Raw genomic sequence first — 27856 nt, forward strand, 5'->3', positions numbered from 1 at the left:
CTCTGTTCTTCTGCCCGCCATCTGCAATCAATATCACATATTCAGCTTAATGTTAATGGTCAATGCATCCCCATCTCCACTAAAACTACTGTTCTTGGAGTATGCATTGGTAACATGTTCACACTGTCTGCTCAAGTAAATCAGGTTGTCTGTAATTGTAATTATCATCTCAGCAATTTGTGGAGGATTCGTAGATTCATTGATCTTAAGACATGTCACCATGCTGTGCGAGCACTTATTCTTTGTCGGTTAGATTACTGTAATAGTTTATATACTGTTTTGTCAGCTAGAAATAGAAGAAAACTTGAGGTTATTCAGAATCGTGCCGCTCGATTAATTTTTGGCTTTGGATCCCGAACTCATACTACACCCCTACTTAAGGAACTCCACTGGCTACCTCTATTCCAACGTATAAAGTCTGTTTATATGTATACAAAACTCTAAATCAATTAGCACCTGAATGTCTTAATAATACCATAAAAGTATACACACCCTCTCTCAATCTTTGTTCAATCACTGACACATGCAGACTTTGCATTCCCTTGTCAAAACTCTCCTCTGCCGAGAAACTGTTTGCTGTAGCAGCTGCCAAGACTTGGAATGCTATCCCTCTTTCAATAAGAAATGCTTCCAGTGTTCTTGGCTTCAAATCTTCCCTTAAGACATACCTTTTTTCCTCAATAATTAATTTCCCTTTTTATCTTGAATATTGTAGTAATTATTGCAAATGTTAAATTGTGATTCCTACATTGTACGCGCTATGGTACTTTTTGTTTTTAGCGCCTCTAGATACCCATTATTTTTAGTATTATAGGCTTTATAGGCTTAGATCTATATCTATATCCAATTCTTAAACACTTATCACACTAGCTGCCATTAATGACAAGACAAAACGCTAGGCTAGGGCTAGCGCATTAACTTTACCTCAAATATGTACCTGTCTTAAGCCTAATACTAGGAGCCGACTATTGCCATGGTTAACTTCGATCTGGTTAATCCCGAACTTTACGTTTAATTAGGTTAGACCAATATCGGCTTATTTGCCATGGTGTCTAGTCCGTATACAGAACTAGTCCTAGATCTCTAGATCTTGATAGACTCTGATCTACACTGTATCAGCATGGAACGTATTCTAACGTTAGGCACAAATTAGAGTCAGTGAGCAGAACTGTTTAACGCACGCGGCTCTGCAATCGCAGAGTAAAACTCTCGATCTTGATCTCCGTCTTGATCAACTATAGATCGATGTGCTTTTTCTTTAACAGTTATTAAGCTTTTAATATCCCGTGCTCCAAATCGGCAATTGTGTTATTAGTTCTATATACGGACTAGACCTATTAAACCAAGGCGAATATGGCTCATTGCCATGGTCTAACGTAAGTAGACATATAAGTTCGGAATTAAGTTAACCTAAGTTAACCATGACATTAGTCAGCCGCAGGCATCAGTCACTGGCAGGCATACATGTATATAGACAGGTCCAGATTTGAGATAAAGTTAATGCGCTAGCCTAGGCTAGCCATAGCCTAGCATTTTGTCTTGTCATTAATGGCAGTTTGATAAGTGTTTAAGAATTGGATCTAGATACAGATCTAAGCCTATAACTCAGTATAAGGCCTATGTAACTAATGTAAGGGTACCGGCAATTTGAGGGTGCTAATTCATTCGTGGAGCTGGCAACGTGAACGCGGCGCTAACGTACGACCACGTACTGATCTGAGAGAATGGCGTACTTGTATTCCGAAGACGCAAGTCATGAATATTCATATGTTGGTCCAGAACTACGGTGGGAAAAATATTTTCGCGGCCCGGCAGCGGGTTTCCGTTTTACACCCTGGCGAAGGCATTTTCCGCAAAAATAGCCACAAAGCGACTAGTGAAGAGTCTACACACGTCGCTGGTTGCAGCGTGCGACACAGGCGAGTCCCACACCACCGCATGCAATCTGCACAGTTACTGATCAGAGCATAGAGTTCCTCGGCACTTCATGTACAGAGAGCAGTCTATCTATCTATCTATCTATAACATCTCTCCATCTCTCAAGTTCTCTCCCCCATCTATCTATCTATCTATTTATCTATCTATCTATCTATCTATCTATCTATCTATCTATCCATCTCTCTGTCTTTCTCCCTCTCTATCTACTTCTATCTATCTATTTATCTATCTATCTATCTATGTCTCTATCTATTTATCAGTCTTCTATATCTATCTTTCGGCATCTAAGTGTATCAATCCATCAAACTTCAATTTTCTTTCTATTATATGTATTTGTTTATTTTTATTTTGTCTGTCATTCTATTCATTTAGTTAATAATTTATATTTAGAAAAAAAAACTTTGTCATAACTATTCATAAAAAAAGCGTAACTGCAAAAGCATGTTCGGATTTCACTCATATGACTGCTCTCTGTACATGAAGTGCCGAGGAACTCAATGCTCTGATCAGTAACTGTGCAAATTGCATGCGGTGGTGTGGGGCTCGCCTGTGTCGCACGCTGCAACCAGCGACGTGTGTAGACTCTTCACTAGTCGCTTTGTGGCTATTTTTGCGGAAAATGCCTTCGCCAGGGTGTAAAACGGAAACGCGCGGCCCGGCAGCCGCTGTGCAGCGCCAGATCGACGAGGCTCTATCCATTTAATTGTGGAACGCCAAACAGGGTAGCAGCAACTCCCATCTTTTAACGTCTTTTGGTCTGACGCGGCCGGGGTTTGAACCCCCGACCTCCCGGTTGTGAGACGGACACTCTACCAACTGAGCCAACACACCTTGTCTGTCCATTCTTCACGGAAAACATGATTTTCAGCATCCACCTTTTTTTTCTTTGCAGAATTTGATGTCATCTTGACCTGGCTTACAATTATTAATGACTAATGTACCCCTGAGAAAATCCGCTAAACTGAACCGGCAATTAAGTTTACGTTTTAACCAAATTGATCGCGTTTTGGAATGTTTGTGCACAAGTTTTCAAATGCAACGTGTAATCAGTTTTTGACGTGAAACTACTTTTTTCAATGTAGCGCCGCGCTGATCATCTAATTAAAAAAGTAGAACAGACAGAAAAGACTTTACTAAACTTTGTTTAAAAGTCAAATTAATTTGAATGCCATTAGTTTTATTACGGTTTCATGGATACACAATGTAGTCATATTGAGATATTTTTCATATTGTGACTTAAAAGTGATTAAAAAAACAGAGTCTCGCGGGCCGGATAGAGAAGCAACGCAGGCTGTAGTTTGAGAACCCCCTGGAGTCTAAACCCACTTTGTCTACAACCAAGAAGATATTGAAAGATATTTTGAAGGTTCCGTTGTAAATAATTTTAATGAAACTGACAAAGAAAATGTGAAGGACTATTAACATATTCAGAATGTCGAATTGCTGCTTTTAAGATGAGCAAAAACAAAAGTCCAGGAGCAGACAGTTTTCCCGTCGAATTCTTTATCAATTTTTGGGACGACATGTAATTTATGTTGGTCAATGTTCCAAATGTTCTTATATCACGTTTTTAATCTTTTTTACACTACATAAATCAATAAATGTTTTTATGTCCTTTTCTATGGTAATTTGCATTGTTTTATTATTCCGATTGTTTAACTTATTTTTTTAACTCGATGCTACTTTATATTATTGGGATCCAAACTTGTACGGATTTTCAAACCTTTTTTTGTATCCCTTGACATGTTTTACTTTGTATGTTTTACTTGTCTAAATAAATACAAATACAACAAATTTTAGTAATAAGGTTGTGTCAAAAACCCAACGGTTAGGAATTATTACGTTGATTCATGAAAAAGGACAGATGGAAGATTTGAATAACTGGAGGACAATAACCTTGTTAAATTACATGTACGACTACAAAATAATGGCGACTGCCTTAGCAAACAGGTTACATAAAGTGTTATCAAAAATTGTTCATGAAAATCAGGTAGGATATATAAAAAACAGAATGAGTGGTTTTAATATTAGACTTACGCAAGATGTTTTTGATTATATGAAAAAATACAATTCAGAAGGTGCCTTATTGTTAGTTGACTTTCGGAAGGCATTCGACTCCGTGGAGTTTGATTTTATTGAAAACTGTTTGAGTCATTTTAATTTCGGCGAAGACTTCCGATGTTGAGTTAAATTAATGTATGAAAAAGTGGAGAGTTCGATACTAATCAATGGCTGGAGAACGCAAACATTTCAGATATGTAGAGGCATAAGACAAGGCTGCCCCCTATCGGCAATGTTGTTTATCTTGGTGGTAGAAACCCTAGCAGAAAAAATCAGAAAAAATGACAAATTAAAGGAATTCTATATGGACACGACAAAAGAACAGAATTAAATATCTTACAATATGCAGACGATATATCTGTTTTTGAGAGTGAAATCGTCTATGCAGTATATTATGAAAGAATTATATAAATTTGGAAATGTGGCCGGGCCGGTTGTTAATAAAGACAAAACAATGCTGAAATGGTTAGGCTCTACGGAAACTTTTTTGATGAATATGGTTTGAAGTTGTCGAAAGGTTGTATTAAATATTTAGGAGTTCATATAGACCATGACCTAGATAAGGTTGTAAAATTGATCTGGGAAACCAAATTACAAAAGATAACAGCAGTTGAGATAATGAAGTATGAGGGTGTAGATGAATAACATGATAGAATGACAGAATGAGAGGATGGCTTGATGAAGAATGAAATGTGTGTGTATGAACACAATATCCCTCCCTTGTTTGGAATGAAACTTGTATCATCATAAGATCCTCACTATGCGATCACTGGATCTCATTTCACAATGTCATAAACTCATAATCATCGTTATCATAAATGAATCTTTCTTTAACATGTATATTCCATAAATGAATTTCTGCTAGTTAGATCATTGCAGCTATCATCAATAAAGATCGATGTATTTGTTTAGGCATATGTAATATTTTAAAGCCTAATAACAATTATCAAACTTTCCAACATGTATAGCATTTGCCAATCTACTTGAATAAATCACATGAACTTTTATTTATTTTTTTTAGTTCTGTATTGTACCTCTGAGGGTTTCGGAAGTAATTTTGTTAATACAGCGATTTACCTTTCTTTCTTTTTTTTGTTTGCAAAGCAACATGCATACCGAATACAAAACCTGGGGGTCAACTTTATAATATAAAGCCTCTCATCCAGCGTATCATAGAAAACCATTAACATGATATAAACAAAACAAGATCTACTAACACAAATTTCCAAGAAATATGGGGATAGGTTAAAAAAAGCACATCAGGATGTAGAAGGATAGGAAAACAAACTGAATAACTGATCAAAACAAATTTCTGTACAAGGTGAGATTATATGAGCAAAAGCGCAAAGTTAAGGACAATTGAAAGAAGACCGAAAGGAGAGTATAAGTTTAAGAAGATTGAATTTGAAAGATAGAAGCTTAAAAAATCACATGGAAAAACAAATAGAAACCTATTTACATATAAACATTCATGGTAAACAAAACTGTATTTTTAAGTTCAATTGAGTTCTGAAAGTATTGGGAGTCCGAGAGTTCGAGTTCAGTATTAGCTATAAAGATCCAAATTTGAAATTGCAAATTGTTGAACTGTTCAATGCAATGTGCGAATGGAATGATAGTTATTGAAGTTTTGTTTACTCACGATAGGAAGCAGTTTGTATTTCAAACTAGAGGGTTCCCTCTGTCATAGTAGTTGAGACGACTGGGTTCCCTTCGCTCTCGCGATGACCGACGGGGTGCGGTTGAAGAGCTGTTATCGTTAAGATGTGGTTGAGGAGGCACGTAATCGTCCTCGATGTCGCTACCGATGTCGTTATCGCTTAGGTGTTCGTCATGTCCGTGGTAGCGCTTCACTTTAGACAAGTGCCGCATCGTTGTTTCATTATTATCAGTGATTTCGACACACTTTCCCTTGATTTTGACAAATTTCCACGGTTGTGGATCATATCTTGGGGCCATTTTATTTGGCCTGGGCCTTAGTATAATCACCTGATCTTCCATGTTAATTCCTGTTGCATTTCTCTTAGACTTAGCTTTATCAGCGGCGCTCATTTTGTTTTTATAGACAAAATCAGCCTTTCTAGCTTTTTTGAACTCCTTGCTCATTTTCGATTTCGACACCGATGGCATTTCGGTTCGAAATTCGCGATTACACAGAAAGCGAGCTGGGGTCGCTTTTGTAGCGGCATGTGGAGTGGTTCGGTATACAAGCAGAAAGGACTGTAAGGCTTCGTTCAAGTCTCTTCCTTCTTGTCGAGCTCGTCGGAGAGCACGGAGAACTGTCGCATTGAGTTGCTCTACTGTTGCGTTTGCTTGCGGATGGTATGGTGTCACGCGTCGATGTTCGATACCGTTGTCGCGCAAGTATTCTTCGAATTCCGCGGACACGAACTGCGGACCATTGTCACTTACGATGGTGTTGGAGATACCATGAGTAGCGAAAATGCGCCGTAGTCGTGTGATGATGGACCCGGTTGTCGTCGAAGTGATGATTTCGCCATCTGGAGGCGTTGTCGACGACCACCAAGAGAGATTTTCCGTTCGGAAGCGGACCACATAAATCGATGTGAACAGTATGCCATGGCTCTGTTGGCATTTCCGTTGGGCATATTGGTTCTTTTCTCGGCGCAGCGGTTTCATCTTGACAGGCGCGCGGGGCAATGTCGGACCGCGTTTTCTGCGTCGTCATCGATGTGGGGCCACCACACCTTTGTACGGAGTGCTTGTTTCAATCGCACTATGCCTTGGTGAGCCTCATGTGCTATATTCATCGTGCGTTGTCGTAGCGATCGGTGCATGACGACACGGTGGTCACGTAAAAGTACACCACTTTTCACAGAAAGCTCATGTCTCACCTTGTAGAAGGCCGACATCATGTCGTCTTTCGCCCAAGAGTCCGACCGAATGCTTGCCATAACACGTTGAAGTTCAGTATCAGTGGATGTCGCATTTGCGATTTCGCTAAGAGCCATTGCCCGGGGTACCGCGTATGAGAAAATAGTGTCAATGTAATCCTCTGCGATATCACGTTCACGTTGAGGTGCGTCGACCACGGGGAGTCTCGACAACGGGTCAGCAGGGTTACCTTTTCCGGGTACATGCTTTATTCGGTATTTGTAGGGCTGCATACGAATAACCCATCTTTCCACTCTGGCAGGCGGCTTGCCTGTCGGGGAATACATGAACTGGAGCGGTTTGTGATCGGTGAGGAGGTCGAACTCGGTGCCGATGAGGTACATGTGAAATCGCTCACAACCCCATACAACTGCCAACGCTTCCTTTTCCGTCTGGCTGTATCTACGCTCTACATCTGAGAGGGTGCGGCTGGCATAGGCTACTGGGCGTGTGATACCATTGACTGTTTGCCTCAAGATAGCACCCAGTCCCATTGGGCTGGTGTCGACACGTAGTTGGGTATCCGCTCCGGTGACAAAGTGTGCGATTACCTTGTCGCTAGTGAGAGCATTGCGAAGTTCGTCAAATGATCGCTGATGTCGTTTCTCCCACTTCCATGGTGTATCTCCACGGGTGAGCTCACGAAGTGGTTATGCGATAGAAGCGAGATTTTCAGTCAAACGTGCACAGTAGTTGACCAGTCCTAAGAATGAATGAACTTCATGTACATTCGAGGGCGTCTTCGCTTGCCTAATCGCGTTCACTTTTGCATCTTCGGCTAAGACTCCGTCTCTTGAAATTTTGAACCCGAAGAATGTCAAACTTGGCGTGCGAAAAACACACTTCTCAGCATTCAATGTGAGATTGTTTTTTTGCAGACGCTTGATTACTGCGTGGGGGCGGTGGTCGTGCTCCGTGTCGTCCTTTCCAAAGACGATGATTTCGTCAGAAATATTCCTCACTCCCTCCAATCCACTGAGGGCTTGTTGGATAGCATACTGATATATCTCCGATGCTGAAGACAATCCAAATATCAGGCGTTTGTATCTCATCAATCCTTTATGTGTAACAAAGTTGGTGATATCACGAGACTCCCCAGTCAGCAAAATGTATGGGGCACATATGGGATTAATATGGGCAACAATATGGGCCATATGGGAATGTACGGGCCCCATATGACCCATATGGGTCCTATATACCGTTTGCACCGTCATCCCCATATGGGCCCCCATATAGGTCAAGTGGGTTTCACGTGGGTAAAATGTGGGCATGCCCAAATAAAACCCATGTAAACCCCACATGGCCCATCAGGGCCCCATATGAAAACAATACTGTGCTTTTATATGGGTCCCATGTGGGCCATGTGGGTTTCATATGGTGAAAATCTGGGCAAGCCCACATGAAACCCATGTAAACCCCACATGGCCCATCTGGGCCCCATATGAAAACAATAATGTGTTTTTATATTTCATTTATTGGTTTTTGCAACATTTTTCATAACAAAATTCTGGACAAGAAAATACAGATCTGAAACTTAAAATCAAGATAATGAACAATTGTTTTGTATATAAATCCTCAAACATATCTTACATAAATGAAAATCATTAAGTGGTATTTTCTGTTACACAATAAATAGGATGGTTGCAAGGGTCGTCACAAAAGCAAAGCTTGAAAACGTAACAACCCTGGGATATAGCCAAAATAATTAATATCTATTGTCATTAAACGTACAGGTGCATGACGGACTGGGGGGGGGGGGGAGGGAGGGAGATGCTTGGTCCTTAGCATGGAATTTTAGAAAATAACACGTTTTGTTGTTTGATTTTAATTTATACATGTGCTAGATAAAAATCAATGTCTAATTAAAATAATGATAACAATGGTAATGATTTTATTTTTTTAATTTGTTAGGTATTGGTTTAATTGCATTTCTTTTATAGTTCGTTTAAAGGAATAAAATGATCTTGTCAGCTTGAGTGAATCTGGCATTGCATTCCAAATATCAGGTCCATGATGTCTTAGTGTTTTATGTGCAAAAAGTGTCCTGGGATTGTTTAAGTGAATATTATTCCATGTTCTTGTTGGATATGAGTGTAAATTGTTATTATATGAAAATAAATCCGTGAATACTGGAGGAAGCATGTCGTAATTATATCTATACATAAACAGTGCTATTTGTAAAGTATTAATATCATTTATCTTAAATATTTTCAGACAATAAAAAAAAGGGTCTGTATGTGAAAGATATGCAGATTTTGAACAAATTCTAACCGCTTTCTTTTGCAATAAATGTATATGATTAAGCCTTGTCTTGCAGCTATTCCCCCAAATGAGGTTACAGTATATGGTAGGGGTCCGACTTGACCGAAGGCCTGCGAGACCGACTTTTTTCCCCTTCATCGGTTGCCGCGGTCGAATGGCTTAAGACGCCTCGTTGCAGCGGTGTAACAGGTGCCTGTTATCGGAGGGGGGGAGGTGCCAAATAATTCCCGGTAACTAAATAGAATCATTTTAGGGTGCGGGGGTGAGCACGCGAATCTTTCGAAACACGTACTGCGCGCACGAAACGTCTCTCTAGGGGGGGGGGGTGCAGGGAGGGGTGTTTCTGCTACTTACAGTTTAAACTTACGATGCCTTATTTCACTGACACTACTTAGTCATTAACTCTATTCATTTAGCGTTTATTTTTATGGTACAATTCTGCTTCATGATCTTGTGCATTTAATGTTTAACAAGAAAACTGGAAATATTATGGAAATACATACACCTGGAACATTGAACCTTCATTATGGGCAATCCTATCTTAGCATTTTTTTTCTTCATTTAAACAGAATAATAAGAAGAACAAGAAGGTGAAAGTTCTAAAGAAAAGAACGTACATTATTTAGTAACTCAAATGTGGAAGTGCCGGTTTAATTCAGTTTTCCTCCGGGAAGCCTGTCCTCGGGAGAATGGTCCTTCGGGGGAGTTTTTATTGGGGAGTTGTCATGATGAGTCGCCCTCCGGAGGAGTAGTCCTCTCGGGGAGTTGTACTAAAACCCATTTTTTTAATTGTTGTTGTTACTATTTTTGTTATCTTGATATCAGCAGCTGCAGCAGTAGTAGAATTAGAAGTCGTAGTAGTAGTTGTTGTTGTTGTTGTAGTAGTTGTAGTAGTTGTAGTCGTAGTAGTAGTATGAGCAGTTATATTATTATTGTTGTTTTTATCATCATTATTATTATTATTATCATTATTATTATTATTATTATTACTATTGTTATTATTATTATTATTATTATTATCATCATCATTTAAATCGTTAACATTATTCGGCATTTTTGTTTTGTTTTGTTTCATTAAGTCTCCTTTGTTTTATTCATCACTTTAGTTTATTAAATCAATTTTTAAAACCGACACTCCAAATAAATGGATGAATACTTTTCTAAAACCAGACAACGTTTTATAAACAGTCTGTTAAAGTTATGTCTCTGAAATCCAGATGTAGAAAAAAATTGTAGGTGAGGTAAATGATAATAAAAAAGTGGCCGTAAAAGGGAAGGAAAATGAATTAATAGAAGCGCCGAGTTTACCAAAGAGCATATAGAGAAAAGACGTAGAAAAAAATCACGAAGAAAAAAAGAAGCGAAATTATTTAGTAATAAGATGTTAACATATAAAGAGAACAGAGAAGGAGAGAGGGTGGGGGGTTCAAGAGGAACGATAGGAGAAATTGAAAGTAAAATGAGCTGTGAGAAAAGTACAGAGGAAAAGAACTGGGAAGAATATCCAATTTATTGGAACGTGCTCTGTGTCTATCAGTGTGTGGGATGAGTGTAAGCGTTTCTATGCAAAATATGGTTAGGATATTTCTATTTAAAAAATCTTGAAATTTGCGACAGCCCATTTCGGATGCGGCGCCACTGTATTTGGGTTCATCAGTCTAACTGCTGTAACGTTTTTTGGTTTCACCTCCGTTGTGTAGATTTCTTCAGAGACTACGGTATGATTTCGTTAGACGATGAAGTGAGAGAGGGGATGGGGTGTCCGATTTCGTAGTATTATGAACATCATTTTTGCAAACTATTTCCAGTCTAATAATACTCCGGCAGAAGCTGAAATGTTATCTAAAAAGTTGATATGAAAAAAGGAATCTATTAATGAGAAAATAAAAAGGTATAGGAGAACGTAAGACGAGCGATAGCAGACAAGGAATAGTTCAAGGGATCGTCACAGCTTCTCCCTCCATCAGTGGCGTAACAGGGGTCGGTGGCCAGGGGGGGGGGGGGCAAGAGCCAAAAATTTCCCGGTCATATCATGGTATGAACAGGATTTTTTTTATGATTGTGCCCCGAGCATTAGGGCAAAGCTCAATGCGTGATAAGTATCCCCCCCCCAAAAAAAAAAAAAAGAGGGGGCACAGCATGGCGCGCGCAGCAAAAAGTTGCTTAATATAAGTCCCGAGCGAGCGAAGCGAGCAAGAAAAAAAAAAGCTTTTCATGATAATCTAACTTTGAGATTGATTGTGACATGGTATTCAGAAAATAACATCATATCTTACATCTACCTTTCCTTTTCTTTCATCTTTTCTTTTATTTTCTCGGTTGTAGAACTTTTGGGGGCCAGTGCTATGCGGATCGGGTCTGGGGCAATGGCGGCCCAGGATTTTTAACCTCGGGGGAGGCAAAAGAACATTTGGGGGCGGGTCAACACACAAATATTTTGCCTATTTCTCAAAATCGAGCAAGAAGCGCAAGCTATTTGTTTTTAATGTAGACCCTATTGACTTGAAAAGAGACCTGTTAAGGACTATAGATGTTTGCATTGGGTCATGAAGATGATACCTCACCAAATAAATAATGCGAGCGCGAAGCGCGAGCTGAAAAATTGTAACATCCTTAGATGATAACTGGACGGTTTATAAGCACTTTTTGTAATCATGAACTGGATGGCTATCTAATTAAACATTTGATGCGAGCGCGCGTAGCGCTAGCTGAAATTTTTTAGTTATGAAAATTATGAATAGGCAGGATGCGTATCTCGCCAAAACGAATAATAAAAACTCTAATCACGAGAAGCATATTGACTTGAACAATGGATTATTAAGCCCAATTTGAGCAGATAATTTACTTATCTCAGTCAACAGCTACTGCGAGCGTGTATAGCGCGGGCGACATTTTGAATTTTAAAAATGACCTGAAAGATTTATATTTATTAGACTGCCTATGACAACATTTACTCCCCCTTTCTGGCGCAACTGGTCTGGGGCGGAGCCCCCGGAACGTCGGGATATTTTTAAACATTGCCGATGGCCACTGTTTTATAAAACCGCGGGTACATACACAACCCATATAACTTCAACGCAGTTGCGGATAATGAACGAAATATTTCGAGGCAGCACAACATTGCAAATGTGGAAAAAATTATAAAAGTCGCCAGTGAGCGAAGCGAGCCAGAAAAAATGGCCTTTAAAAATGATTTTGAAATTAAATTCTACTTATGTGATAGTAGCTTTGCAAATTTAGCCAAAGTAAATTGGCTTTTTACGGTAAATCTTGCCAGCGCATAGCTTAACATAGGTTAGGACATAATATCGGGGGATTTTACTAGCCCTTGGCTAACCCTACTTTGGCTAAGGATTTTTCCTGGGACACTTTGTCCTGATTGCGACCATTATATATTGCATAAAATTTAGCAAGCTTATAATAGACGCCATCCACCTTTCTTACCGTTCTTTATATTTTTCAATCCTTGGCAACCCGGTCGTGTTATTAAGTTCGCTTATTATTCTCGTCCCTTTTCTCTATATATTCTGATTTTCCAATTAAGCATTTGGTTCTTCCTTCATTTCCCGTTTCTTGCCCGTGCATGCTATTGCTGAGTCATCCCTTTTGATGTTATATCCCTCTCTTGCTAATCATGCTAATGTATTAGTATTTCAGGATATTCATACTTCCTCACGTGTTCTTCTCTCCTTCTTTTTCCCGCTTTCCTTCCATTTTCCCTATTTATGTTCTTCCTTTCTTTCCCTTTCTTTTAAATTTTTCCCTTTCCCTTTTTCCCTTTCCTCTTTTTCTTTCTTTCTTTCCCTTCCCCTTTCTCTTTTTCTCCCTTTTCTCTTTTTTCCCTTTTTTTTTAATTTTCCCGGTGAAATCCGCCAGGGGGGGGGGCAGCTTGCCCCCCTGCCCCCCCGCCTGTTACGCCACTGCCCTCCATGCATGATCCCCCCCCCCCGGTAACGCGTTTTGCGCGCTCAGTAAGTGTTTCACACGCTTCGCGTGCTCACTACCGCCCCCTAGAATTAAATCCTAGCTTCGCCACTAATTTTAGACTTAGTTAACGGGAAATTTTTGGCTGTGCCCCTCCACATTTCAGGCAGAAAACGTAAGAACAGCGGATGCAGACAAGGAACGATTCAAAGAAACGTCGGAGCTTCCGCAATTCAAAGATTTTCTCCCCCCCCCCCCCCAACAGGCAGAGAACGTAAGAAGAGCAGGAGCGGGCAAGGAACATTTCGACGAATTATTAAAATCATGTTATATCATTGCTGGTTTAAGAGCCTTACCAAATAGGGTAAGACGCTCTTTTTATAGCGTTCTGTTCTGCATTTGATCTCACGCGCATACATTCGTAATCCCGAAGCTTCGTTATTCCGAAGGTTCGGATATTCCGAAGGTTCGTTATTCCGAAGGTTCGTATTTCCGAAGGTTCGTTAGTCCGAAAACGAAATGAGGTTCGTAATTCCGAAGGTTCGTTAGTCCGAAAACGAAGTGAGGTTCGTAATTCCAAAGGTTCGTTAGTCCGAAAACGAAGTGAGGTTCGTAATTCCGAAGGTTCGTTAGTCCGAAAACTAAATGATTAACGAACCTTATTTCGTTTTCGGACTAAGGAACCTTCGGAACAACGAACATTATTTAGTTTTCGGATTAACGAACCTTCGGAAAATCGAACCTTATTTCGTTTTCGGATTATCGAACCTTTGGGATAACGAACCTTCAGAATAACGCCACAAATATTACGTTTTCGGATTAACGAACATCGAGGTACAGGTATATTTACGTGTTTCGGAATTACGAACCTTCGGAATAAAGAACCTTCGGAATTACTACGTGTAACCGATTTCACGTATCCTCTTACTGTGTCTCAATTGCCTCAAAGAACTCTGGCCTTGGGGCAACCAGTCACGGAAGTTACAATACAGTGATCTAGCGAAGTTCAGCCAACTGCCTGAAATGAAACAACTTCCATTATTTTATCGTCAATGTATAACTGCTTGGAAAATGTGTAATAACAAACCATTTTTTTTTAAATACAGGTGAAGATATTACACAGCAGTTGTTATGGGGTAATAAAAACATTTTGTATAAGAATCAGTGTTTATTTTGGAAGCATTGGGTATGCTCATACATTCTTGTTATTGGAGATATTAACAACGATGGACTTTTGGATATACTGTGTGTTCAATGCAAAATTTAAGAAAAAAGGAAATTATTTATGTGAATCGAAATTAATTTGGAGTTGTATACCAGAAAAATGGAAGAAAAAAAATTGGTTAAAGATAAACATTGCTCAAATTATTCAATTGTTAGCTATACTTTCAATTGAAGGTCCATGATCCTGTTTTACACCGATATAAAAAAAGTAAACATTTATCAATTACACTTTCTAAAACATTATACAATTTTCTTGTGGATGAAAAGTTTATAACCCCAAATGTTGAACAATATTGGTCACTTCATTTCAAAGAAAATTTGATTTGGAACAATATCTGGAAAGGAAAAGTTACTTCCATTGAAGGATTTCGTTTAGCTGAATTCAACTTTAAATTTTTGTATAAACTTTTGATGTCAAATGAATATTTGTTTCGATTTAAATTGGCAGAATCTCCACTTTGTTTTAAATGTAAAACTATTAACAACTATTATCACCTATTTTATGATTTCCATTATTCTAGACTCTTTTGGTTAAAATTCAGTGAATTTTGTGCTACCATTAATCTTAATATTAAAAATATTGATATAAGTTATAAAGACATTGTGATTGGTAGACACGGTGGTAATGGACCCAACATTATATCTTTCTTTAATGTATCAATCAATTTAGCTTCTTATACATATATATTTTGTTAAAAAAAAAAGACAATCAAATTTTATAGAAATATCTGAAATATTCTTAGAAGAAATAAAATGAAGAACAAATATTTAAAAAAAGTATTTTTTGGAAAAATTTCAAAAAAAAAATTGAAAAGTCAATTTAGGCATTAAGTTTGCTTACTATTGAACATGTATCTAATATTCTTTCTTGCTATATTCATATAATGTCAAATTTTTATGTTGAATTCTAATGTATATCATGCTGTTGTTTTTTATTTTTGTTCAGTGTACAGTGACGATGTATTATGAGAACATACAAATAAAACAAAAGATGACCGAGAGAGCAGATAAGGAACAATTCAAACGAACGTCGGACTTTCCGCGCTTCTCGCAGGGGGGGGGGGGGGGGGGTAGGTACACTCCCCTCCCTGCACCCCCCCCCCCGGAACGCGCTTCCCGTGCTCACTACTGTCACCTAAACTGAAATCATATATTGTAGAGGAATTACTGGGAAATATTTGGCTCCCCCTCTGATAACAGGCACCTGTTACGCCGCTGCAACGAGGCGCCTTAAACCACTCGACCGCGGCAACCGATGAAGGGGGAAAACGTCGGTCTCGCGGGCATTCGGCCTCGTGGGCCTTCGGTCTCGCGGACCCTCGGTCTCGCGGACCTTCGGTCTAGCGGGCTGTCACCATATGGTAAAATCAATGTATTATATATCATAACAAGAGATTTCTCTGGTAAGATTTTTTGTTACTCTACATAGTATTCCAATTCCTTTAGCTACAGAGGAAGACACGTTGCTTATGTGCGGAGTCCATGATAAATGCTTGTCTATTGTGATACCAAGGAATTTTACGTATTTTCTTTATCTAAAGGCACATTATCAATTTTTATATCTTGTGTAAAATTTTCATTTCTATGAGATGATTGAAAATGCATAATATGAGTTTTACTTATGTTAAGTGATAACTTATTACATTTAAACCATGATGAAACTTTCTTTAATTCTAAATTCATTATATTTATTAATTCTGGTAAGTTCTTGTAAGATAACAAAATATTAGTATCATCGGCGAATAAGATGAAAGAAAGAATGGAAGATGAATTTACTATATCATTAATGTATATTAAAAATAACAAAGGTCCCATAATAGAACCCTGTGGGACGCCGCAATTGATAAACGATAAAGGAGATTTAACATCATTGATAAAAACGTATTGTTGCCTATTGGAAAGATAACTCTTAATCCATGACCAAGCAATGCCCCTTTTCCCGTAATTATACAACTTATGAAGTAAAATACCATGGCCAATGGTGTTGGGGCCGAAGTCGGCCGCAACCATTCACTCATCAAGGGCGACAAGAGGACAGATGAGAGCGAAGGGACAGGCAGATGTGTTGTGTAGTGTTTATTAATCATAAACAGAAGAAAAAACGGAAAAACGGGAAAACCCCCTAGTATAATAACCCTTTGCGTGCGGGCCCGTGAAACCGGATACCTCTCCCTGCGGCGGAGCCTTTTTTGTACATTGCTGGTATTTGGATCTGTGGCGGTGTTTTTTCTAATCTATTGCTAATTGCGCTAAACTGAAGTATTTTCAGGATTTTTAGTGAATGTATAGATGAAAGATCAGACATTTTTCTTTCTAGAACTAAAGGTCTCGCTTTTCAAATCAACAGAATAGTTAAGAAATTTACGAGGAAAAAATCGTGTTATTTTGTCAAATCTTCGCTTTTTCCCAAGTCAATAGGCACTGTGTACAAAAATGCGTAAGGGCAATCAGCACGCGCGGACAAGTCGGGTTCGATCGATACCACTTTGTTGTCTATGAGCCGCCGATTGTACCAATATTATATAGAACAATTATTTGTTATATAATCACTATTTATTAAATAATAACTATTATCTATATATAATTTACATTTTATTTGTAAATAATTACTATTATATAAAATAACATTTCTAATTATTTATATATAATTCCAAGTAATACTTCATTATTTGTAAATGATATTAGTTCGACATTCCATTATTTATAAATAATGATTATTTGTTTTTCATTATTTATAAATAATGATTATTTGATTTTCATTATTTATAAATAATGATTATTTGTTTTCATTATTTATAAATAATGATTATTTGTTTTTCATTATTTATAAATAATGATTATTTGTTTTTCATTATTTATAAATAATGATTATTTGTCTTTTATTATTTATAAATAATGATTATTTGTTTTTCATTATTTATAAATAATGATTATTTGTTTTTCATTATTTATAAATAATGATTATTTGTCTTTTATTATTTATAAATAATGATTTTCGTTTTTCATTATTTATAAATAATGACACTACATACTTCATTATTTATAAATAATTGCAATTCGTTTTTCCATTATTTATAAATAAGTTTTCTATTATTTATAAATAATAATTATTTATTAACAATGCCAGTGCACATTTCTTTAATTATAAATAATTTGTTGAGTTTCCCATTATTTATAAATAATGATTATTTGTTAAATAATGAAAACGTCTACTTCATTATTTATAAATATTTTTTTCGAGTGCGCCATTATTTTCATTATTTATAAATAATCATTATTTAATGTTCGAGTTTTCCATTATTTATAAATAAAGATTATTTGTTAAATAATGAAATGTCTACTTCATTATTTATAAATAATACTTTTGTTTCAATATCTCATTATTTATAAATAATCAATTTTTACAGTTTGCCATTATATACAAAAAATCATTATTTATATACAAATAACCATTATTTATTAAATAATGGAAAACTCGCTATAACATGCAAATGTGGGACCGCCCATGATATGAATATTCATGATGCGATTTCCTTTTTCGTGATTTTTCTTCACAAATTTTTGTCCGTTTCCTCTTCATAATGGCATTTCTCGAAGCAATTTTGTAGGGATATTGTCTGATTGTAATATTCTTCATTTTCTATATAACTTCGTCTTCGTAGAAATATCGAAAAGTGTAATTTTATACGATTTTTCCTACAGTTCACAATCCCCGTAGGCGCGCGTGTATTTCACCTTTTCTCTCTGATCGTAGGGACAACCCAAGGGTTCATTACATGTTGTCGCGCACAGAAAAATTAAGCCATAGAAGTTGCGTGTTGTGGACACCAGAAGTGAGATCCCAGCACGCGAGACCCACTTGTTAGAAATCCACTGAAAAATGCGGTTCATGGTGCGACCAATCGGCTGGCCCCCCCAAAAAAAAAAAAAAAAAAAACGGGGAAAAGGAGAAAAAGAGGAAGAAAGGGAAAGAAACGTAGTGGGAAAGAAGAAATTATTGTTAATTATAATGTTATATTATATTATGATTATCTCATGTTATATTACATAAATAAATTATAACTTTATGAAACATAATTTGCACAGGGCCTAGTCTTCATTGTTCCTGGAGCTCGCATTGTCTGTTTAACAATATATATAATCTTCTTGTACTAAAACCTCCCGTTTTCAAGTCAATATACACCAAATATATTTTCTTAGACTTCGAATTATTATTGTTTTATGTAGTGACATACACTTTTTTTTTCATGACTACTTAAAGTGATTGCCCAATTTTAAGGTCTTAATATAAACCATTTCCTGTCCGTACTTACGTTCGCATTCGTGGATTGGTGAGATATGTCTGTTCTTCATGAATTTTCTAAAATCAGTCCTTAAAATGTTCCATTTTTCTGATCTGAATGTAAAAAATTTCAGCTTGCGCGTCGCGCTCGCATCATTTGGTTAGTGAACTACGTATGATCTACGTGAATTCCTACAAACAAGCCTTGAAATATCCATCTTCAGGTCTGACTTTCCTAAATTTTCAGCTCGCGCTTCGCGCTCGCAATATTTGATTAGTGAGATGCGTATGTTAATCATGATTACAATGACTACAAGTGCTTCATGTGTTTAGATGTATATTATTCTAACAATATCAGCAAGCGCTTTGTACTCGCATTAGATGACTATGGTGAGATATGTATACTCTTAATGTATTCCTAAAATATAGTCCTTAAAATGTCCGTTTGGGGTCAATATATACAAAAATTTCAGCTCGCGCTTCGCGCTCGCATTATGTGATCAGTGAGATACATATCCGTTTAATGACACTGTCCTTTAAATGTCCCTATTATGTCAGTATACCTAGCAACTGAGCGCGCTTCGCGCGCTCTATAAGTGACTCATAATTTTTGCTGGTGCCCCCCCCCAATGCCGTGACCCACGGTACGCCACTGTTCCTTTTATTCAGGGCGTTGGCTATTTGTCCCCTGCTCTTTTCATAAGGAATTTGTTTGAGCGTCCGCCATGACTTTCTTTTTGTTTGGGGAGTGCCGAGACCAAGAACTGCATGGACGTTTTTATTTTCAAAAGAGCCGAGGATAAACGGTGTTCTAAATTCCTTTATCTTCTGTTTGTTTCCTTTGAAATAGAAGACAAAAATAAGAGCAATATCGGATGAGAGAACGAGAGAAAGCGGGGGGGGGGGGGGGGTTCAAAAATTTACCAGGGGCCCGTTTTATATAAAGTTTGTTTACAAATTTTCAATAACACTTGAAAGCTACTGAAATCCTTCTATTTGACTGGCGGATGGTAAATTTGTTTAAATTATTGCACATTTGTCAATATAAAATGTACATGTATAATGTATTTATAAAACGGTACCAATTAGGGATTTCCTCGTTTTCCCTTCCTCTGGTTTCTAACCTGTAACCGAATGTATTATCTACTGCTTTCATTCCCTTATATATCTATCGTCTTTATCCATGTTATCCCCTCCCTTCTACACCTTTTCTCCCCTGAGTTCTTCTCATTTAAATTATATCTGTATCGTCTTCCTTCTTCCCGATTTGGATTACGAGGTATATACCCGCCCCCACCCCCTCAATCCTTTCTGATTTTTTATTCTCAGTACCTGTCATTTTACATTACATCTAACGTCTCCCCCCCCCCCCTCTCTCTCTCTTCATCGGAAACGGTTCCGAGAGAATGCCTCGTTTTTGCCAACTTGTATCCATGGTATCGGAGATGGTTGGATTTGTGGGCCTCTCGTTCTATTGCATCGTGGTCATCATGTCGAAAATTTTGGGGGGTTTTCCCCCAGTTTCTCAAATAATGTCTCGAAAAACCTTTTAAAATTACTATTGTAACTGTCATTTCACAATAAATTCTATATCATCTTCCATTTTCTATATTTATAACATGGGTAGATATCTTTCGCAAAAGACAATATGATGATGATCATCATCATCGTATAAAAATGCACAACTAAACTATTTTTTGTGAACTTGGGGCTTAGGGTTATGGCAAGACAGAGGCCTCAATCTTTCACTAAAAGTAATTTTCTTTTTTAGATTTTTTCATAAATTATAAGTCTCATTTAATTCGATTTTCCACGCAGCTATTATAATGATAGAATAATTTTGTTCCTGAAGTTTGCGCACCGGTATTCGATTTGTAATATCCTGAGATTATTTCAAAGTGTTAAACGAATAAAAGTGACTAAAATTGTAAGTCTGAAATCATACCTCTCAACTCACTTCTTGTCACTTTCTTTTTCTTACTATTCCCTTAAAAAGAGCCATGATAGCAATTACTGAAAGTAAGAGAAAGTAATTTTTCTTGAATAAATTATAGCATCCGTAATCATAAGTGTTTTTTTTTTATTTGTTCTTTCGTTTTGTTCGATTATCTTCTTCGTTTTGTTATATTGTCTCCTTGATTTCACAGCCGAAAACAAAGTAATATATAAATCATTAAAAAAACATTCACAATAGTTAGAATTTATTTTTGTCTCTATCGTTTTAATCGTTCAATCTCATAGTACAAAGGCAGCGGAGTTGGTAGGAAGTTTCAGTCCTCACCCTTTCAGCAAACATGTGCAAAAAAAAATCCGAAGTCTATATAAATTTATGATTTTTTGGGGGCCGGTCCACTCCCTCCCACATACAGCTCAACCCCTCCATTATAAAAAAACGCTCAGTGGCCCCTGTTTTTTATTTTAAAAAATCTGATATTTTGGTTTTGATGCTAACCAGGGAAAGCGCCCCAAATGTTTGTTTGCAGTAACGGAAACAATGTGTTTTCCTCTATGAATCTTTTCTACCACGCTATTCGCCAGTAAAAAAAAAAGAAGAAAGAAATTGGCGAAAAAGTAGGAAAATCAATAAAATTTGGGTCGGTATCAACATTTTTTTTTTCTTTTGGGGGGGGGTGTAGGTCACACATAAATAAAAGTTTGTAGCATTGAGAGGATTCTATCGGGTGACACGCCAGACAAACAAATTATTATCCAGTATCATTCTATTTCCTCCATTTCGCGCGAAGAAACTTTTAGTTCATTATTCGTTTTATCATTTGAAGTGATTATGTTTCCGGCAACTTTTCAATGCAAACGTTTTCATCTGGGAGAGAAAAGGAAATAAGATGAAGAGCTTCTAAAACCTAACCTATTATAAATTCATTCTGTAAAATGATGCATGAATTAACAAATTGTGATTTTTTTTTTGCCGCTTCACCCCCGTCCCACAGCTCAACCCCTGCACCATAAAAAAATTGCTGTCCCTGTAAAACATCTTTTTTCCAAATATTTTGGTTTAGATGCCAACCATGGTAAGCGCCCCAAATGCGCTTTTTTGGGGGGGAGGGGTGGTCGTAACGGGGAAAAAAAGTGGCCAGGACGGTCTTTATTTTTATCTTTTCTACCGCGTTACTCGCAAAAAAACAGAAAATCGGAGAGAGGAGACAAACAAGCAATATTAGAGTGAAGGTCAGAACATTTCCATCTGGGGAGGGGGGGGGGGGCAAGGTCAAACAAGAATAATGATAAAAACGGTCTGGGGACCGAGTTGCGACAAACAAACGTTGTGGCATTTTTTTAAAGTAATCTAACCAAAAAATAAAGTCATGTTGTTATTCGTTTAAGTAGATATTCATGGAATTTTAGCAAAAGCGCACTTGTCTATTCCCCCTTTTATCTCTGTCTCTCATTCTCTCTCGTTCTCCGTGACATCTTAACATATTTTTTCTATAATTTCCCTAAATGATTCTTCGTTCATCCTTATATGCGTCATCACCCAGGGGTAGCGCTTTTATGCAATATGAATCACTGACAGATGTCATAAGCACCTGTGTTGTCGGTAAATGAGACAATTTTTTTTTAGATACGGTATGTTGGTCGAAAAAAAAGGATTCATAAAAGCTTGTTGTATTGCTAAGTACGAAAAGCATTCAATGGGTCATCCTGCCGATAAACACTAATCTTCCTTTTGTTCGGGGCGTTGACCATCTGTATCCTGCTCTTTTCGGAATGAATTTGTTCGAGTGGCCGCCCAGACATTCTTTTGTTCGGGTAGTGCCGATATCATGAACTACATGGACGTTTCCCTTTTGAAAAGAGCAAAAGATGAATGGTGTGCTTAACTGCTTTCTTTTCTCTTTTTTTCAGAAAAGTAGACAAAATTAATAAGAAGGGGGATGATGGGGAGTGAAAAAGTTCAAAAGTGCACCGAGATCAGCTCAAAGTACTAAGACATTTCAAGCTTTTTGTTTTTCTGAAAATACAATGAAACCAAGGAGATATCATTCTATCTAGAGTGATATCTTCTTGATTAAACAAATAAGACGAAAATGGTGAATAAACGCGTAGCTTATTACGTGACGATCTTGCAGAAAAGATGTTAGCGTATATATTCTATCAGAACAACGATATGGATCAAATCACGTGATCAGAACAAATCACGTGATCAGGCCTTGTGCGCGCGCGTACGTGCTCGTCACAAAATTTATCCTCCCCGTCAGACTCCAACGAAAAAATCGGGTAAAGTTGAAATGATTTCCTTTTTTCGTGATTTTTCCCCACGTAGCTGTATATTTTTTTTAATATGTTATCGAAAGAGGTTTATAAAGGAAATAGTGGCAGAGGTTTTAGTACATAACAATTACGAAAAAGCTGAAAAACTTCATTGAATTAAACCAAACATATCTCGGCTTCTGTAGAAGCCCGTCGTAGCTAAGTGAACAACTCGCTGGGCTTCTGTGGAAGCCCGTCGCACGCAAAGGGATAAGGTCCCAGGAATATATGCCTCCTGGTCAGCTGCGCCCATGGTCAGCAGCCATGAACACTCAACAGCCTCTATATCAGCGGCTGGTAACAACTGCAAACCTACAGTCAAAAGCTAATGTGCAGCTTCTAAAAGGGTCAACAAGCCGCGACGACTTCGCTTTGAGTTGTGCGCGGGATAATGTCACTGCCCAGCTACCGGGCCTTGCCTAATATATCTCCGCATTTAGATATTAATGACGTCACACTCTAATGCATCAAAATATGATATGCTAGTGAATATTAATTTAAATCGACATTAATGTGTAATATATATATGCATATTTATATTCATGCATCTATGTCCAACAATTGTATCATAATACATGTTTTTAAAAATAATAAAGGGGAGGACTATTTTTCCTCAGCGGGACGACACTAGACCCACGTGACCCAAAAGTGATTAGGTTTCGCGGTCTGTGATAAAATTTTACCACACCCGAATTGGTCGTAGGGTGGTCAAAAATAGATAAATAAAAAAAAAAAAAAATTAGTTTGGTCACTACAATGGTATCGAAAGCTTTACTTAGGTCCATAAATAAAGCAATGGTGTGATTTTTTTTTTAAGTGAGTTTACAACTTTGTCCAGCAATTTGGTTATTGCGAAATCGGTAGAGAATTTTTATCTGAATCCAAACTGGGCTGGTGTAATAATCTTATTAAATGACAAAAAGGAATCCAATCTTTTGTAAACAATTCTTTCTAATATTTTTGATATGCATGGTAAGAGGGAAATAGGCCGATAATTTGTAACTTGAGTAGGATCATCTTTTTTATAAATCGGGATTACTTTGGCTATTTTCAATAGCTCAGGAAAGCATCCAGTTGAGAGTGATAAGTTAAAAATATGTTCCAATGGAGAAACAATACATGTTACAATTTGCTTTAACAGTTTTGTACTAATACCATCAACTTGTACTATTTTAATTATTTCATGTCGGTCTGTGGGAGTAAAACACATTATATTTTGATTTGGCTGGGAAAGATATCCTTTAAAATTCGTATTGTCACTTACTATCTTGGAAGCTCAATTGGGACCGATGTTTGTAAAGAAACGGTTGAATGATTGTGCGATTTCAGCCGGTTGAGATATTTCTTCATTGTCTATCTTAAGACTGTCCCTGTTGCTATGTGGTTTGCTTTTGTTAATCAATTTGTTTATAACTTTAGACGTGGCATTTAAATTTCCTTCTGCATCTTTTAATTCCTTACAATAATAATCTTTTTTGATGAGCGGATTACACTATTAAGAGTATTGCGATATTTTTTATACTTCTTAAAACTTTGTTCAGTCGGTTTAGAAATATACGATTTATAAAGTTTATTGCGTTTTTTAATTGAACGTATAATTCCTCGAGTGATCCATGGGTTTCTTTTATCATTTTTGCGTTGTTTTCTTTGAACAAGTGGTATATTTTTATTATAATAATGAGTAAGTTTGCCAATAAAGTATTTGTAAGCTCTATTAACATCATGCTGAACCATAATTTCATGCCATTCTTCTCTTTCTAAGTATTCAATTAAGGCTGAAATAGTATTCAAATTTTCTTTTCTGTATTTTCTTTTATTCGGCTTTTTATTATCATTAAGCTTCAGAAGTGGAGAAATAAAAAATATTGGTAAGTGATCCGTAATATCATACGTAAAAATACCACTATGACTATTATCATTAAAATAATTAGAAAATATGTTATCAATTTTGTCGCTGACATTGGAGTTATCCTAGTAGGTATATTTATACATGGATAAAAATCATATGAAAATAGTGTATTAAAAAATGTATTATGTTATTATCACTGGCATCATGATTTCCGATTAAATGTGACGTGCTTTGTATATGATTTGACAAGTCAAAATTGAAATCGCCCATTATGTAAATATGTTTATTTTCTCGTGAAATTTTATCCAATTCATTATCTAATTCACTACATGGGTCCCATATGGGCCCCATGTAGGTTCATGATGTTTTAATCAATTAACAAAATATATTAATTTGTGTCATTAGGGTGACTTTACAACCCAATACTCTAATCCTTATCATATCCTATAATCCTACATTCTAACCCTATATCCTAATCCTTATCCTATCCTACACCTAACCACTGAATCTTGTTATTGACTTCTATATAAAGAGCGAGTTTGCTATACTTGACAGGCTATGGTTAATAACAATTTTCAATATTTAACCTTAAAAATTTTCTCCTGAAATTAAATGTTTCGATTTTTCATTTTATGGTAATAAATTACATACTTTTCTGAAACTTTTCGTGGTGGAATCCTTGCATAAACATAAACATATCCATTGTTGTAGCTGTATTAGCTAAAATTTTGGTCATTTACTATTGCAATGAATATTCATGAGTGCATGCGGTCCAGATCGATCCGGTGATATGACCCAGATACATCCCAAATGGGTCCCATATACTTTTGCCCATCTGGGTCCCACAGGAAAATGCCCATCTCCAGCCCAGATGATATTCATCTGGTACATATGGGCCAATATATATCCCAGATGGGTCCCATATATTTTTGCCCATCTGGGTCCCACTTGGAAATGCCCATCGCCAGCCCAGATGATATTCATCTGGTAGATATGGGCCCAGATACATCCCAGATGGGTCCCATATATTTTTGCCCATCTGGGTCCCACTTGGAAATGCCCATCTCCAGCCCAGATGATATTCATATGGTAGATATGGGCCCAGATACATCCCAAATGGGTCCTATATATTTTTGCCCATCTGGGTCCCACTTGGAAATGCCAATCTCCAGCCCAGATGATATTCATCTGATACATATGGGCCCATATACACTACTCAAAAAAAGTTAAGGACCACTTTTTAAAACGTACATAAAGATTTTATACAAGGTGTTTTATTTCTGGAAATACCTCAGTACAACTGTCCTAAATGTCCTTAAACACGCTGTAATCAATTTCACGCATGGGTGGTTTCAGTTGTTGCACAATGTCTCTCGCATCACTGCACATCCTGAAAAGTGGGCCCCGAGGGGTATCAGCTACCGACATGAAGTGGTAAAAACGAATGTCTGAGTGTCTTTCAGGCAGTTCAGTAACGAGTGTGACCACCTCCTGCAGCAATAACGGCTTCACAGCGCTGTCTCATGGAGCTGATGAGGCGATTGATGTCTCTGACGTCCAGTGCATCCCATGCAGCCTCCAGAGCCACACCCAGCTGCTGCAGTCCAAGTGGATGGGCTTCGAGCTGCTCGAGACTCCTCCCCATCATGTCCCAGACGTGCTCTATCGGGTTTAAGTCCGGGGACCTCGCTGGCCACTCCATACGCTCAATCCCCTGGCCCTCAAGGAACTCGGTCACCACCCTAGCTCGGTGGGCACGGGCATTGTCATCCATGAAAATGATGTTTTGTCCCACATTTTCTGCAAATGGCACCACTATAGGTTCAAGGACCTCATCCCTGTACCTCACTCCTGTCATTGCTCCCCCTGGGACCACGTAGAGACGAGTACGGTTGGCGTAGGTGATGCCTCCCCACACCATGACGCTGCCTCCCCCATAACGGTCATGTTCTGCAATACAGGGGTCTGCAAATCTCTCTCCTGGTCGCCTCCAGACTCTCGAACGTCCATCATTGTGGTCAAGGGAAAATCTGCTCTCATCTGTGAACAGAACTCTACGCCATTGCTGTCTGGTCCATCTGACATGCTCCCGGGCCCAGTTGAGACGAATTCTTCTGTGAGCAGGGGTGAGTGGGACACACTGAGCTGGCCGTCTGGCATGCATATTGGCTCTGTGAAGTCGGTTACGGATTGTTTGAGTGGAAACAATCACTCCAGTTGCTGCAGCGAAGTCATTGTTGAGGCGGCGTGCACTGTGAAAGCGGTTGCGGAGGCTGAGATTCGTCAAGTAGCGATCATCTCTAGGGGTTGTCGAAACTGGTCGGCCACTGCGGGGTCTCTCGGAGTATAGCCCTGTCTCTCGGTGTCTTTGATTTGCTCTGCTAATGACACTGTGTGACACGCCCATCATTCTGGCTACTCTTCGCTGACTGAGGCCAGCTTCCAGCATCCCTAGGGCTCTGGCTACATCTGTTTCACTTAGGTGGTGTCTTGGCATTGCTGTTGTAGGCAAGTTGTTGATTGTACAGACTGAAGACGGAAAATGCTTTGGAAGACACTTGTCTTATGGCCCACTGCAATGATGCCAGAGACATCATGAAAGAACTGCATGTGTGAAATTGATGTCATTGTGTTTGATGGCATTCTGGACAGCTGTATCTTGGCATTGCTATTGTCAGCAAGTTGTTGATTGTAGAGACTAAAGACAGAAAATGCCTACAACAGCAATGCCAAGACACCACCTAAGTGAAACAGATGTAGCCAGAGCCCTAGGGATGCTGGAAGCTGGCCTCAGTCAGCGAAGAGTAGCCAGAATGATGGGCGTGTCACACAGTGTCATTAGCAGAGCAAATCAAAGACACCGAGAGACAGGGCTATACTCCGAGAGACCCTGCAGTGGCCGACCAGTTTCGACAACCCCTAGAGATGATCGCTACTTGACAAATCTCAGCCTCCGCAACCGCTTTCACAGTGCACGCCGCCTCAACAATGACTTCGCTGCAGCAACTGGAGTGATTGTTTCCACTCAAACAATCCGTAACCGACTTCACAGAGCCAATATGCATGCCAGACGGCCAGCTCAGTGTGTCCCACTCACCCCTGCTCACAGAAGAATTCGTCTCAACTGGGCACGGGAGCATGTCAGATGGACC

General features: G+C 38.1%; 1 protein-coding gene across 1 annotated transcript; it reads right to left on the bottom strand.

Moving 5' to 3' along the window:
* Positions 1-5661: 5661 nt before the first annotated feature.
* LOC135159002 (uncharacterized protein K02A2.6-like) lies at positions 5662-6639 on the bottom strand. Its single transcript, XM_064115505.1, has one exon. The coding sequence runs from the start codon at positions 6637-6639 to the stop codon at positions 5662-5664; it is 978 nt and encodes a 325-aa protein (XP_063971575.1).
* Positions 6640-27856: the final 21217 nt, after the last annotated feature.

Source organism: Lytechinus pictus, unplaced genomic scaffold (genome assembly GCF_037042905.1).
Source record: "Lytechinus pictus isolate F3 Inbred unplaced genomic scaffold, Lp3.0 scaffold_141, whole genome shotgun sequence".
Classification (NCBI taxonomy): Eukaryota; Metazoa; Echinodermata; class Echinoidea; order Temnopleuroida; family Toxopneustidae; genus Lytechinus; species Lytechinus pictus.

Excerpts from the sequence above, each read along its gene's own strand:
- LOC135159002 (XM_064115505.1), bottom strand. The coding sequence starts at position 6,639 with ATGAAACCGCTGCGCCGAGAAAAGAACCAATATGCCCAACGGAAATGC.